At 42.8% G+C, this 17,232-nt stretch overlaps 1 protein-coding gene across 2 annotated transcripts in view; it reads right to left on the bottom strand.

The window, feature by feature from the left end:
- Positions 1-256: 256 nt before the first annotated feature.
- The window catches only part of mad1l1 (mitotic arrest deficient 1 like 1), a 54,441-nt gene continuing 37,465 nt past the window's right edge, over positions 257-17,232 (bottom strand). For both annotated transcript variants that reach the window (XM_084005881.1, XM_084005882.1), the window contains one exon: positions 257-2,354. In XM_084005881.1, coding sequence (XP_083862007.1) covers positions 2,205-2,354 — 150 coding nt within the window. In that variant the 3' untranslated portion in view covers positions 257-2,204. The remainder of the gene's footprint in view (positions 2,355-17,232) is intronic.

The raw sequence follows: 17,232 nt of genomic DNA, 5'->3' as shown, positions 1-17,232 counted from the left end.
TGACGGCCTTTTGGAGAACCGAACCGAGTCATTACACCTGGCAACGCGGCACACCTGGCAACGCACCACACCTGGCAACGCAGCACACCTGGCAACGCGCCACACCTGGCAACGCACCACACTCTGTTAACTCTTCTGGTTTCTCGCAGCCTCTGGATGCGTTGCCGTAGCGACGTGGTCGTGGCCGGGAGGCGCAGTGCATCTAAAGCTGCTGCAAAAAGTAATATTCTTTCAAGTCAAGTCAATTTGTTCAACAGCCAGTCACACGCGTATGCTTTATTGATTACATTTGCATTTCAATTTCAAAACAATAAAGGAGGTACAGTAATTGTATTGGATGCACACAATAGTGAGGATGCTGCGCTGCTGCAGAAGAAGCAGTTTATATAAAACCTCTAAAATATCACCTCCAGGCGAGAGCCTGCAGGGATGTGTTGTGAAAATGAATGAAAAAAACAAGGACAGTATGTGGCATGTACTGTACAGGACAATATGTTTTCTCATGAGACATATGGCTGCACCAGCTGGAGTTCTTATATTGTCGCCGTGATAAGTGGCTTTATTCTGTGCTCACTTCCTTTGGTTTCACAGTTTTATTGGATGACTCTCTCGCTTCCTCTTCAGCCCGTGTTTATTTCTGCCATTTCTCTTTATCGCCGCCTAGAAACATCCCCCTCGTCTTATATCATGTTCGTACTCGACGCACACGCGATCATTAAGTAAATTCAAAACGGGAAGGATTTATTTCAGATCCAACCCTTTCTGTCACAAAGGCTACAGCAGTGAGAAACAAATGCATTGTGAAGCTGCCGCTATTAACAACATGTATGAAGCATGTGGGAGGAAACCAAAAAAAATACATAAAAGTTTTCTGTGAAAGAAAGAAAATCTCAATTAAATTTAAAGGAAACCTAATCTAATGCGTTCATTCGCTGTGCCATCACTGGCTCACGTGAGTTGTTGCCGTAGTAACTGTGAAGGCTGTTTGCCATCTAGAACATCAGAAATGACTCCACCTATTTTTTACTTTCTCAGAGTTTGGCGTCGGGATTATTGTTCGTTAATTACGTTTTTTGGGGCAATTTTGTATATGGGCAATCGCCGGGCAGATGGTTGCTAGTTGGAAAATGTTAACGCATCACTGGCTGTGATTATTGCAGATCTGGCATAAAAGGCAAAGTTGCCACCCAGAGGTGCTCGGTGAATTTCACTGAGCTGTATTCACAAGCCACACATCGGCTGGTTTACTACGCCGGTATGAACACAGAATACACTATTTTTCTGCGAGTGAACTGCAATGAACGGATAAAAAGGGATCCATTAATATGTAAATAATGTTGCCGACTTGTAAAAAGTCATTAGTCGTGGTTCGTTAGGTCTGTCCGCAAGACGACAAGCAATAACTTTTAAATTGCTTGTTTTCTGAATGGAGTTCGGACAGTCTACGGTTTGAACACAGCATGAGAATGAATGAATTAAAATCATAATATAATAAATTTAACTACAACAAAAGAAATCATACATTTGGCGTGACTGCCCTACATTCTAATGAAAAAGATCTTCAAATGTTGATATGTGCGTATCGGGGCGTGAATGAGAAAAAAGGGAAAGAAAAAACAAGAATCCCCAGATCTTGTATTAAAACAGGATTGGCTTGGACTAGTTCTAACAACACAACCTTTTACATGAGGCCCTGGAGAGAGGACTCCAAAGGCAGTATAACACATTTTAAAAAAGCGTCGAAGACTCCGTGCAGTAAATACGTCGTATCTACTGCGGATCCAGAGAACCGCATGAAGCTTTCTCCACACTGTTTGGTGGGAAGTGCACTTCAAACTCCCACGTAAAAAAAAAGAAAAAAGCACGCTCCAAATCCAAACATCAGAGGCTCGTGTGTTTCATTTTTATGACAACTTTGTCACGTTGAGAAAAAGCGGACTTCTCAAAGTGTCATTGATGAAATATTCAGCGTACAAATAGGGAAACCAAGTCACTTTCTTAGCCTTTTTTTAACACAGGATGGAAGCATTCCATCAAAGAAGGTGTCCATCCTCCACAACACAGCGCTGACTGCACTATTCATGTCGGCTGAAAGAACACACTCTGAATATTGCATGAGACGGAGGAAGAGGGGGAAAAAAAACGTCAAATTAAAAACAAAAATCTTAAATCTGCACTGGTGTCTGAGTCGGTGTCGAGTTACTTCAGACGGTCGTTTGTCGGCTGAAGAGGTCGAGGGTCACGGCGGAGAGGAAGGCCGGGATGCTCTTCTGGTGGTGCAGATGGAGGGCCACCATCTCTCCCAGGGTTTTGGAGAACTCCGTCTCCATGAGCTGCATGCTTCCGTTGGAGCCCTGCGACGCAGAAACACCACGTCAACCACAGCAAACAACAACTTCTTTACATCCATCTCCTGAGAAAAACTTTCAAAGTGAGGCAAGATCACTTAAACTTGTTATTGTCTACAGGGGATCGCCTGTGTGTGTGTGTGTGTGTGTGTGTGTGTGTGTGTGTGTGTGTGTGTGTGTGTGTGTGTGTGTGTGTGTGTGTGTGTGTGTCTGTGTGGTACGCATTCACAGCAGGGTGAAGGTGTCTAAATCTGTGTGGATTAATTAAAAGGAATGAGGAGCAGCCCGGGGCGACGGAGTGAAGGAGAAAGGGATGAGAGAGAGAAATGAGGGATAAAGTAATTAAAGCGTTGCAGGGATGGAAGAAGTGAGCGAGGAGCAGAGTCCCATGACATCATGACATGGAAAGGAGGGAAAAGACATCTGAGAAACATCCCTGCATCGACGTGTGTGTGACACACACATCTGTGTATGACGAGTATCGTGAGAAGGATTCTAAAAAAAAACAGACGGCTACGGGAAACACTAAACGACAAAAAATAATGATTTAATACAGCATTACATTATTTCCACTCCAGTCCAACTCAGTAAACGCTCACAGTGAGATTTGGAGGCAAATAATAAAAAATAAAAAAATCTGATTTTAAAAATATAATCCCACTTGAGCTCAGCATTATGATGTAAATATTGAACAGACTTCAGCGACAGGACACTGGAAATAAATCCGACTGGATAAACCAATTAGTGTGCTCCCTCACACACAACAGACTGAGGTGAACTCAGCTGTTCACGTCTGTGTGAACAGCGACAAATCTCAGAGGGCCGAGAGGAGAGGGTAACTGAACTAATGACATTTGCTAGCTGACTGCACAATGCTAAAGCCAGGCTAAACGCAGGGAGGGAGAGCCGGAGACGCACTTCAGGTTTCAACGTGAGTCGATGCCGGCTACGAGCTAGCTCGCCGCTACACCACGCTTTAGGGCGCACCGATTTATTTTTGGGGCTGTGAAATTTCTCTTTTCATCTCTACTTCAAATGACTTAATCTGGGTCATCTGGTGGTATTTTTATTAAAAGTGAGTGTAGTTGCTTCATTCTGCTTCAACTGAGGAATTTCACATGAAATCCACTTTTTCTTGAGGTCGAAAAATAAACATGATTCGACATCGATTCACCCGATGATAATTTTCCAGATTAATCGATTCACTGTTGGACAAAATGTCAGGAAATAGTATAAAAAGATTCCATTTATTCAAAGTCTGAGGAGGTCCTGAAATATTCAGTTTAGTTTGATATAAAAGAAAGCAAAGAAAAGCAGGAAATATAGCGATTCATTGATTATTAAAGATGATCTACATTCTGAAAATCCTCTGAGACAGATTTGAAAAAAGATCCCGCCCCCCCAACCAAACCCCTTCCCTCAGTGTTCCACGATTGGACGAGGCGGGATGACGAGGAGCAGGGGAGACGAGGGGATTGGATGGAGGGTACGAGCCAATGGGAGCCTTCCGGAGCAATGGCTCCCATTGGTCAATTTCTATGCAGGCCTACGGCTGATAGACTGACTGGACTTTTTTTATTCCAAATCATAACCATAGCTTTAAACTGGTTGGTGATTAAGTTTCTGTCAATCATCTAATCGTTGCTGTTCCACAGCCGGCGATGGTTCCTGTCCTCAGTGTTTGTTGCACCAGCTGTTACTTCTGTCACCTTCTGCAACTGAAAATCAAGTATGTGAGCTTTTAACTGGCAATGCCACGACTATCAACACGCATATATATAACAAAACATAACTTTCAAAAGTGTGGAGAGTTTGTGTGGGAAGCTTGAATGCCTGTTTTTGGTATAGTGTGTGTTCGAGGTTAATACATGAGGCTCCAGCATCATTTCCTCCGAGGGCTTTTTGAATGTTTCTATGACAATATCGTGAAAACATATCACCACTTTAACTGCTTTTTATTATCTATATGGGCAACTATCTTATTTGTTTGACATGGGGAGCACACAGATGACACTTCCCTTCATACGTCGTCACTCAATCTGACCGCGGGAACGTCGGAGCAAAGAGGAGGACGATGGAAGCAAACACTCGAGTCCACCCGGCCGTCAGCTCCCACAAAAGAGCTGCTTCGGCCTTTGTTGTGATCGTGTCTGCTCAGGACAGACAAGGCCGAAACTCTCCTCCATTCAAAGAAAAAATAAAAAGACACTGGTGCATAGCTTTTTATTTAGCTGGCTGCAAAAAAAAAAAAAAAAAAAAAAACCATTAGTGGCTCTTTAATAAGATAACTTTTCTTCATACTTGCTAACAAACGGTATGGTAATGACCCTAATGGCATGGACTCTTCTTCTTCATCAGTATTTATTAGTGCTTCATAATAGTGTACAGTGGGGAGAGGACATTAGGGAGCGAGGGAGGCGACATGCACCGACGTTCTCCAGCCGGATTGGTTCCGGTTGTGTGGTAAGCACCTTAGACAGCCGGGTCACCGTGACACACGACCACGGTGAACTCGCCGAGATTAAACTTGTACTCCCGCAGTCTTTAATTGGCTCATTATCATAAAGTTATCAAACGGAAAAAGAACTTTTCATTTAGAAAGAAGTTTGAGGTGAAATTAATGAGTAGATGGTGAAACAACTTCCTTTATGGTCTGCAAATTCAATATGTTTTAAAGAAACCACTGAAAAGAAGTTTTAATCCAGTGTGTTACATGTTCATTTATGTATTGTTTAATGCATAATCTATGTATCAGATGTCAAATCCACATCTTTACTGTTCTGTAAAATGGTTTCAAATGTTTGCCGACTCATCCTGCACTCGGGCTGATTTCAATTATCATCCAATCAAACTGGACCTTGGGGCGAATAGCTCGTCACCGCTGTCGTATTAAAACCTCACCACTTCGCAGTCTGTGGATCGTAGCAGCCAACAGAGCAACGTGGAGAGAGATAAGAAGAGATATGGATTTGAGATATGAGTGGACAAACACTTTCCAAAACAATGTGGCAGAAGCCTCATTCATTCAAGGGAAACGATTGATTTTCAGATGTCATCGCAGCACGGCCGGTCGAGCAGATCAACGTCTGCTAGATGAGGCATAACGAGGACGATGAGGTAGAGATGAAAAAGGAAACATTCTCCCTCGTCCTAGCATAGTATCACTCAAAGCCTGCCCACTTCTTAACCATCCAATCTAATGCAAAACGTTTGATCCAACTCTCCACGTCCCATAATTCAAAGCACCCACAATAATCTGCTTATTAAGTTTAAGTACACGCTGAAGTGCCTTAAACTGTCATTCTCTCTGCTGGCCACCAGGGGGGCGACTCCTCTCTGGTTGTATAGAAGTCTATGAGAAAATGGTCCTACTTCTCTCTGCTGGCCACCAGGGGGCGACTCCTCTCTGGTTGTATAGAAGTCTATGAGAAAATGGTCCTACTTCTCTCTGCTGGCCACCAGGGGGCGACTCCTCTCTGCTTGTATAGAAGTCTATGAAAAAATGGTCCTACTTCTCTCTGCTGACCACCAGGGGGCGACTCCTCTCTGGTTGTATAGAAGTCTAGGAGAAAATGGTCCTACTTCTCTCTGCTGACCACCAGGGGGCGACTCCTCTCTGGTTGTATAGAAGTCTATGAGAAAATGGTCCTACTTCTCCCTGCTGGCCACCAGGGGGCGACTCCTCTCTGCTTGTATAGAAGTCTATGAGAAAATGGTCCTACTTCTCTCTGCTGGCCACCAGGGGGCGACTCCTCTCTGCTTGTATAGAAGTCTATGAGAAAATGGTCCTACTTCTCCCTGCTGGCCACCAGGGGGCGACTCCTCTCTGCTTGTATAGAAGTCTATGAGAAAATGGTCCTACTTCTCCCTGCTGGCCACCAGGGGGCGACTCCTCTCTGCTTGTATAGAAGTCTATGAGAAAATGGTCCTACTTCTCTCTGCTGGCCACCAGGGGGCGACTCCTCTCTGCTTGTATAGAAGTCTATGAGAAAATGGTCCTACTTCTCCCTGCTGGCCACCAGGGGGCGACTCCTCTCTGCTTGTATAGAAGTCTATGAGAAAATGGTCCTACTTCTCCCTGCTGGCCACCAGGGGGCGACTCCTCTCTGCTTGTATAGAAGTCTATGAGAAAATGGTCCTACTTCTCTCTGCTGGCCACCAGGGGGCGACTCCTCTCTGGTTGTATAGAAGTCTATGAGAAAATGGTCCTACTTCTCTCTTGATGTATTATCTCAGTAAACATTGTAAACATGAGTTTATGGTCTCAATCTCTAGTTTCAAGTCTTCTTCAATCCAGCATGATGTTCATTTAGTACATTATGGTCCATTTAGAGTCCACCAGACCAGAAAGCAGGGGATTCTTTAGGGGGCGGGGCTTACCTGCTGATTGACAGGTCCATTTAGAGTCAAATATGGACAGTAGCTGATCCGGTCTAAAAAGGTACTTTGTCATGAAGCGTGTTATAATTTATCTTTTGATGGTATCTTCTTCCCCATCCGCCAGTACAGTAAATCCTATAACCATGGTGATCTCCACGCGGGGTACGTTTCACAACTCTACCAAAATCAAATCCATAATTCACAGCATCTCCAACAATCATCGTTACTCTGACTTACTCTTGATATAGCTCGGTAACATTTGCACAATGCAGCAGAACAACCACTGAGCAACGAGCCGTTACGCTGACGGACAACATGGCCACAGAAGACCTCACAACAGCACGGCTCTGATTTCCTTCATAAAGCAAAAAAATAAAAAAGAAATGATAAAAAAAAAATCAATCTTTACTAGACAGGCCCCGGACAGCGCAGCTAAGCACACCAGAGGTTTTTTTTTCTAAATCACACATGTCGACTTCCCGTCGCTCCATCTAAGTGCCTCCACTCTGCGGCTTCATTTCCCCGACGGTCCCCGGTGTTTTCCTTCTGAACGCGATGCCATATCCTCGGGCTGCCGCTCTCATCGGCTCCACAAACGGCTGGGGCTCTGGCAACGCGGGACACGGACTTCAAAAAGGAAAACTGAGCGACCAGTAACCATGGAGATGTAGTCGGATGTCTGAAACACAAGTTGATGGAGGCCTATGGGGGCCGAGGACTCCTACGGTGAGTTGGAAAGGGAAACGAAGATAACAGCCTCATTCTGTGAAGAGACACTCGTACCTCCGCATGACATTTAGATTGCAAGTGGCCAAAACACTCACACACTCTCTCTCACACACGCACACACAAATACACAGGTGGGAAAAATGAGCAAAGGTGAGAAAGATTTACACAGATTATAAAAGGTTACGGAGACCACAGTGAAGCGGCGGTGCTCGGCTAGAGGAGCGTCAAAGCAACACAAGGACGTGGGAGAATCCATTCATGGCAGCATTTTGACCCGACTGCTGCTCACGCTGCCGTTTAAGGTCACTGAACGCGTTGAGTAAAGCTTCTAAGAAGAAGTCGGAGCTCTTAACCTGCACGTATGAAGCCGGAGCTGCAGGGTTTAATGGAGGAGCAGCTTTGTTTATTTCTTTGTTTATTTAAACATTTAAACATTCGTCTGTAGTCCCTTGGCAGGTCCACACATCACATTCATAAGAACGAATGCATGAAAGAAAGCTCATTTTACATAGTGGCCAAACCCTGTAATTACAACTTCCCCGAGTGTGTCACGTGATGGGCCCCAAAAGACTCCCCCCCCCCCCCCCCCATATGGACTTACTGTGGGAAAGAGATGTCTGTAACCTAGTGGATGTTTTTCATAAAGTATAATAGGCCTTGTATCGTTAAAATGCATTAATAGCCAGATCCAGAGTTATTGGCCTTCTCGTTAACGAGCCCGAGGCCGAGCGGCTGGAAGGAGGCGTTAAAAGGAAGGCTACTGTTCTTGCTCTTTGGACCCCAAAGATGCAGAAGAGGAGAATCAGAATACCACTTTACACTCTGATGTATAGACAGAAAAAAAAGCACTTCTATGTTCTTACCTATAGTTGTTCTTAAGGTATCCTTGCTGAACAGATACTACTTTAACACTTGTTGCTATTATTTACCTCTTACTTTATCGGCAATGACATGTTGTGGTTTCTTTCTTTTGACAAATGTACTTATTGTAAGTCGCTTTGGACAAAAGCTAAATGACCTAAATGTAAAAGTACATAAACGATCTGATCAGGTCTCACACTTTGTGATTTTATTGTATTCCGTTTCCTTCTTCTGGCTCCAGATACTTTTACGATGCAGGTAAAGCCTATAATGATGATAATAATATTTATTATTTTCACGTTGCATAATCTGCACTCGGTTATCTGAGCAAAGAGAACACAGTTACACCACAAAACTACTAATGCAAAATCCCTCACAGATGGATTCTCTTTTAAGTGTAATCACAGGTAAATGTGCTGGATTTCACTATAAAAATAAAGAGGCTGGCGTTTTACATTCTTCTCATCTTCTTCATAAATCAAAGCTGGTAACGCTGGAACGTTCTAAAAGACGAGAGGAATTAAATGTTGAAGCATGCTGTTTTTCATGCAGGTAAAACAACATGATTATTGAATTGGTTAACAGTTTCTACACAAATATAACTGCATAATTGATTTAATTAACAAAATAATCAAATTAGCATGCTTGTTCTGTTGGCCCATACCTGGCTGCTGAAATGACTTTAATTTAAGTATTTACGTCGGCTAATCTGCCTAATTGGCATCGACATTTTCTAATAAAATAATTATTTTCACGTACATCTCACACTGGAGTATAGATGGAGTGGCTTCACCTAATAATTTGGATTCAAATTAAACATGTATTATATTTGGGATAAAAAAGTGCAGTCACGGGTGAAAAAAAACAACAAAAAAAAAACACTTGTTAGATTTATTCCCACGTATCCTTTTCCTTATGTCAGAAAAATTCTAAACAATTTAACGAAAGGTCGGGGGAGGTTCCTTTAAATAAAAAAATCTGCCTTATTCAAATCTCGACCTTATCAATGCTCATTTGCATATTCACGCTTCCTTAAAAAGGTGTTATAAACAATATGTGACCTTTGTGAAAACAATGCGGGTCTGAAAAACAACTGGATTTGCCTCATTCAGCAGAGCGACGTGTGATGCAGAGAGATGCCAGGTGAGGTGACGGTAATCAACGAGTGCCACAGTCTCCTCCTACTGAGCGACAGCGATCTGATTGGGCGTTAAATAACAGAAAAACGGGAGAAAACTCGTCTTTTCTCCCCGGGATGAGGGCGTAAGAATCTAATAAGCCAAACCTGCACACCAAATTAAAGACGGACGGACCTCAAGCAAACAGAGGAGGAGGAGAGCTACCCCATTCCACCCCTCTTGTCATTCGTCTATCCAATTAAAGGAAATCGATACTTCCTGGCTTGAGATGCAGGGCGGGGCTTTGGTGTGACCTCATCCAACCGAGGAGCCGCACGCCGCCTGAATGACAATCACGCTCCTCTCCGAAGTGTCGAACACCCACGTCTTTACACAAGTTTGCCAGAAACCCATGAAAGAGAAGAAAGCACAAAGAGGCAACGAGGTCTCCGTTTTCCTGCCAACGCATAGATCACAGGCAACGCAACATGTTGCCGTTTCCCTGACCTTGAAGCGAGCGTTGCTTCCACATTTTAACAAATCTTACATTCTTTTTTTTTTTAAATTGCCGTTCGTATGGTGAAAGGAGATGTGCTGAAATGAATCTGAAGACAGAATCATGGTGAATCAACCTTTCTGATTCAAAAGGTGATGTTTTATATTTTCTTATCTGCTGCAGGTTACCACTTCTACACTGTCTTATCCTGCTCGGGTCAAATCTTCCAAAACCTACAGTGTGCTGCAGGTTTGTAAAATTGTTAAGAAAAGATCTTCAGTAGCAACCAATAAACACTAGAAAATGGACCAATGATTAGTTAGTTTTTGTCCTTTAATAGGACAACGAGGACAAATGTCGTAACGCAAGCTTTAATTTCTTGTAGATTCACAGAAACATCAAATTGTATCTGTAACAAGTCATGTGACCAAGTGATGCAAGTAAAGCAGACTAAAGTGGTGTTTAGTCCTTAATTCTTTAAAATGTTTGTCGTTGTGATATGATGTAATGCAGCTGAACTTGTGGTTGTAATGGTTTCTAATTAAATTTGATTTAACAGCAGCGAGTCGTCGTCATCGTCGGGGAAACGTGGTCGACTGGCGCCATCACATTAATTAACTTGCTTCTTTCACCACTTTGGGTTGCGATTACATTACTGTTGAATTTAAATGTAAAACTAATTAAATACAACCGTATTAATCACATCAGTTTAATAGACTGTCCAATAATTGTACTTATTTGGATAACTGTGGTGCAATAAAATAAACATGACATTTTCTTTTGGGAAGCTTGTTGTCATCATATTCTCACTTTTGTGGCCCGGACAACATTATTTTCCACCTAAATGCATTCTTTTTTCCATTTGATGATCCGTTTTCTATGATGTGTAACTGTGACTGGCAGGAAGAGTAATGTGACCGGCTGAAAATAATGATGATGAATTGCCTACCATTTGTGTTTTTAGGGGTTTTTACATGATAAAAAAATCATATCGTGGTATTCTGATTGGTTGACATGACTCTTATGCTGCGGACGTACAGTGACATGCGTCATGCAGAAAAAAACTGCAGCTCAACAAGCATGAGTCAAAGCAATACCGCAGAAGAAATCATTCCCAAGAAAGGAGCTACTTCAGTGAGTTAAGGCTGTTTACAAACTAGACTGCTGACTAAACTGAAGCTTAACTGAGCAATATATATATCTGTTTTAGTATTTACTGAATATTTCAAAGCGAATTGTGTGTTCTTGGAATGAATAACAATCTATTTTTCAGTATTTTGTCATATCATCAAATATATAGTAATCGCCTAAATACCCTGAATTATGGAGATATTCTTTTATTGCCCTCCCCTACTCTCCGGTGCTCTTTCCAGCTTTGTGAATTGCGTTACGACGGCTCTGAGCGCCGCGTTGGAGCGCCGGCCTCGGACTGAGTGTGAACGCCTGGAAGTGACGGATGGGTCTGTATCGAGGTGGTGACACGCAGATCACAGATCAGTTGACCTCTGTCTGCGCTCTCCACCGCTAATGAGGGGGTCTCTCTCTCCCCCCCGCCTTGTCCTCCCTCCCTCCTCTGCATAGATTTCTCTCCAGTTCACCGGCATGCCGCCGCGGAGACGCATTAAACATCCACAAATATTCAATTCAATTCTCATTTTAAAAACCGATGCTGCTTTTCAGATCGCCCACCTCTGCTCCAGCAAGCCACACACACATTTACAGTTTACACACACACACACACACACACACACACAACGGCGTCCCAACAGCAGCAGCAGCAAACAAATCCGCTGCGTGGCGAAGCTGCTGATTGGTCGGGTTGAAATAGACAGAAGGCAAATTAATTGAATAATCAGAAATATGCAGATGAATAGCTTTCAATTTAAATGCAGATTTTGGCATTTTTCTACAGTCGGGAGGAGAGAGAGAGAGAGAGAGAGAGAGAGAGAGAGAGAGAGAGCACAATAAGAAGCAATTCTATCCATATTTATATTGTAATCAGCTTTTGGTTTACCGTTTTTAAATGTTGTTTGTGTATTGATTACATACATAACAGGGAATTATTTTGGGCCTAGCTTACTGAACGACTGATCAACCTGAATCTTCGCAGCATAAATACATAAAAGATGGAAGTCAATAATGAGACACCTTGAAACTTGAGATGTAGTGAGCTGCTCCAACAGAACTCTTGTTTACTTTTTAAATGTTTACGCCTTCATGGAGCTTTCCATTAAGGTGGAAGAATCTCATAGTAAATGAAGACCTTCATCACAGTCCTCCTTATTTGATATTTCTGCTTATTCTACTTATGAATTTGTAATGCTGTATTTCTATAATGCATCCATTTAGTCACACATGTAAGGGAACCCTCTGCCCACTATACTTTTTGTATATCATGCCCTGGCTTCATTTCATACTTATAATATATATATATATATATATATATATATATGGGGGGGTGTCAAAATATATGTGACCAGTTCTGCAGTAAAATATTATATACAAGAATCCATTCCATGTGAAGAAACGCCCCCAGAGACCTGATTGTGCTTTGTTCTCCCTCATTTGGTCACAGAGAGGTAAACGTCCACATGTGCCCCGGCCGTCACACCTGTGAGGTGTGATCGACGGGTCATTAATCAGCTGGTTAGGCTGGAGAACGTACACGGTGCTGTAGTGTTAAACAAAGCCAGGTCTATTACACAGAGAAACACGTCCAACACCCCCATCATTAACATTCTAAGCAGCATATTCCTATGCTTTGGGATTTTCAGCCAGAACTCAACAGAAAACGTGACGTACAAACGTTGTGAGGACGGTTTCTAGGCGTCGGTGAGAAAATCTAACGGATGTTTTGTGTGATTGAAGCTGCAGTATGTCACATGTACAGTATACGTAGCTATAAATAGACTTGAAATAACATCAAATGAAACTTTAATAGTCATCTATAAAGCCAGAGAATATTCACAGATTGTAGCTTCTATGAAACAGATGTGCAACCTAGCACTCCCCGTATCTATTTCTGAAGAGAAAATGTAAATGTACATATTGCATCTTTTTAACAACAGGATTGAAATGGTGTTTTTCAAAGGTAACCCACATTGTAAGCGACCACCAGCAGTCGGGCTCAGAGAACCAGGTATGTGGTGCTACTCGCAGGCTAATGTGGCCTTGATCCTGGAGCAGAGAAGAGGAGCGAGCTGCACAGAGCTGCTAAACTCACTTCTTCCCCAACAGGTTTTCAAACGTGGAATCCTTCAGTTATCAGACTTTACTCGGCTGCCTCTGAAGCCACAAAAGGCTTCAAACAACTCTTTCCACACACGGAGGAGACCTCCTCCAAATACACTTTTATCATCAATAAAACCCATTCTCTCGTCTCCATGAAACTGACCCAAAACTATGGTTGCAGTCGAATAGTCCAAAAATAACGTCCTAACTCCTATTCCTTGACCTCTGGGGAAAAGGTCACGGGGTCAAGGAAAGGCGATAGGAGAACTCAGAAGGACTTAAGAAAAGTCGACCGCGGTGCTCAGAGAATCCGACCGGACTTTCACTAAGCTACGTCATTATAACGCGGCCACTGATGATTGACAGCTGATGATCGGCGCCGGCGATTGACGTGCGTCTGCGCTGGAGAAACTACAATAATGGACTACAAAAAGCGCGTCGTCCACTTCTCCACATGTTGGTTTTATAAACAGCTGGTTCACTGACCGGCTTCAGGTCCAGCAGCTCCTCCTTCCTGTTTGACGGTTGCTTTATTTACGTTTCATTTGTGGTTTTAGTTTTGTTTTTGTCAAACATTTGTAACATGATTGAAATAAATAAAAATACCATTCAATTATTATCACTGTCCACACATTTATCATCACTATTCCAATTACTATATGTCTGCATGAAAGTAATTGTTAAATATGTAAATGCACATATCGTTTGTTTTCATGAACGGCTGAGGTGTGCGGCACTTTAAATGTTGCTCTCGCAAAGAATTGTGGGTCGGCGTAATCTCCTTTCCTTTCGTATAGGAAGGTCCGTTGCATCCTATGCTAAAGGAGCTCTGAAAGGAAGCATTGGAGCTCCTTTTCTTTACATTTAGAGAATTAAACGGCTCTTATCATGGCGGCCACTTGTTTACTTCCGGGTCACTTCTTCAGTTAGGAACCTTCCTAAGAGAAAAAGACTATTCCAACGCAGCCTACATCTTTGGTTCCCTTCTAGATTAGATCACATGACTTCCTCCACTCAGGAGCAGTCACAACCTCAGGTCGGACCGCTGTGTGGTTCTGGTGTATCATGTTACCATGGAGACAGCAGACATATGTTCCAAACACCGACCAGAGGAGAGAGCGCGCGCACACACACACACACACACACACACACACACACACACACACACACACACACACACACACACACACACACACACACACACACACACACACACACACACACACACACACACACACACACACACACACACACACACACACACACACACACACACACACACACACACACACACACACACACACACGCGCGCCCCGAGGGCAAGCAGGACAGGAGACTGTCAGGAGAAATCAGAGTCAACATTCTCTCCTCTTTCTCTGGGATTTCAACTGGGAGATTTTCTCTGTGAAGATTTAAACACATAAAGTCATATCCACGGAAACAGCTGTTAATTTATGCACTCTTGTATTCCCATCAGCCTTTGTGTTTATTAGTGCTTTGCTCGTGTTTATCTTCATAGCTATCAGCGATACATCAGCCAGCGTTTTGTTTTAGTCGGTCCCAGCAAGCCTTCCTTCCTCTTCCCCCCCAGAAATACTTAAAAACACTCACTCATGTTCACTGTGTTGCTCTCAATTCTGTCTGAAGAAGAGAAGAATGCAAGTAGTGATGATGTTACAGCTGTTTCAGTAATTACATACACACACACACACACACACACACACACACACGGAAGCTGTTTTATAACTGCATTGGTCTTCACAATTATGGTCAAAATTGAGATGATGATTATTTAGAATGATCATCCATCAATTTTAGGGGCAGAACATTATTTATAGCACTTTCACATTTAAATCAACAGAGCGTTGAGTTCACTGCATTTGTGAAGTTTCATTTTTTTTCCAATTATTCCAGACAAAATAAACGTGATTTCCTATATTATCCCGATAATCATCCAAATTTACTTCAAACGGCACTTAAAAATACTGGAATATCCTTACATTCTGTTCAGAAACAGATCCTTTTATAATTGCGTACCAAGTAAGACTACCTTTTAATTGAATAGCTTTTAGTAAAAAACAATCCAATGATCTCAAACTGTCATGAATCAAAAGGTTTCCCTCCAAAAATAAAGGACACATTTTTCTCCTCTCGACCAAGATAGCGAGCTAGACAGCTTATTCAAGTCACCTGTGACGATATTCACGATTATCCCAATAATGGAAATTCACCATGATCAACTTAAAGTGAGTTATTAAATCGATAATCTGGGATAAAATCTGATATAGTCCCATTTCTACTGTGCAAATCTGCATCAAAATAACGCTGGCCCTTACGCTGAATCTTCCTTACACTGTGTTTTTGTGGGAAGCCAAAAACGATTGGCGATTCGGTTGTTTGGACAATTAAATACTTAAGAGCTACACGAGACGGGAAAGCAACATGTTAGCATAACCCTGATTGTTCTCTAACTGTCCTATTTTCAAATGGGCTGTATTGATTTTCTTCCTTTTTTAACACCCTAATGGTCGCTGTCAATAGTGTTGTTAAGGTGCTGTAACGGTTTAAAATGAGCTCGCTCATTCCCCTTTACTCTCTAATCAATAAAAAGAAGAAAACGCCTCCATGGACCGTTATCGTTTTAAGTAGCCGCCACACTGCCGGCTGGATTTAACACAAACACGTTTGTTTGGCGGAGGGAGACGAGCCGTTCACCCGCTGATAAAGACAGACTCCATAAATCTATCCGGCCCAGCCGGATCCCACCGTGCTCCTGGTCCTGACCCCCCCATGTGCTCCGTGACTCGGGTCTTATTGGGCCCCCGTCGCCAGCGGCAACCGAGACATCAGCAGAGCATGTGCTTCAAAGTTATTTCAAAAAATTAAGCTATAACCGACAAATGACTCAAGCATCCGAGCAGTGATAGCTTCTTCCACTCTGACACACTCGCAGGCAAACACACATTTGTGTGGCGTTAATCATTCCCAAGTGGCTGATAAAGCAGAGCCGGGTCATTTAGTGTCGACAGTGTTCATAAACTGTACTTTATGAACTGTCCTCTCCCTTCTCACAGACACTCACACACACACACACACACACACACACACACACACACACACACACACACACACACACACACACACACACACACACACACACACACACACACACACACACACACACACACACACACACACACACACACACACACACACACACACACACACACACACACACACACACACACACACACACACACTGCTTTCTGAAAACATCAACTTTTTTTTTTCTTTTTTAAATCGCTGCTCCGTCAACACGTCCTCCCTCCATACATCCTTTACTCTCCCCTCCATCTCTCTCTGGTGAGAAGGTTGACAGCTAATTGGGAGTGTGTGTTAATGAGCCTCGGGATTCTAGCCTTCATTAGGGGGGGAGAGACACGGGAGAGAGGGTCAAAACAACATGAGAGAGAACGAGGGGAGGGGAGGAAAAGATGGAAAACTCAATCACTAGAGTTGAGTTTGTGTTCATTTGTTAATGAGCTAGTCAACAGCAGAGGTGTGTTAGCCCAGAAGTGAGTCTGCTTACAGACACACAACTTGTATGAATGTGTTTTTTTTTTTTACTTTTAAGACTCAATTAAAGTTGCTCAACTTTCGAGTTTAAAATCTGACAAATGCGCCGCTTCGTTCGAGCTCCTACCCGTCTCTTATCAGCATTATTGCAAGATAACGCAAAATCAAAGCGCTACTTTTCTAATAATTCAGAGGAAATTAAAAGAAGAAAGTCTCATCGTTGTCTGTGCATGGAAGAGGAAGAAGAGGAGAAAAACAAAAGACTGACTTTTCCCAACTTCTATCAGAACCTTTAAATGAGCAATTGTTTTTACAATGCAAGCTTGAACACTGGAAGAAAAACATGTGGAAAATACTCACTCGCTCTCACAGCCAAGTTGTTTATCACGCTGATTAGCAAGAGCCTGATAAATACCTCATCACTCATGCTAATCAGCCCTCTCACCTAGGGTGGAGCTAAAAATACAAATGAGACACATGCTCGTGTTCGGCT

Source organism: Eutrigla gurnardus (assembly GCF_963514095.1).
Source record: "Eutrigla gurnardus genome assembly, chromosome: 3".
NCBI lineage: Eukaryota > Metazoa > Chordata > Actinopteri > Perciformes > Triglidae > Eutrigla > Eutrigla gurnardus.
The sequence above is the reverse complement of the archived record's forward strand: the minus strand, read 5'-3'. Positions and strand labels throughout refer to the sequence as shown.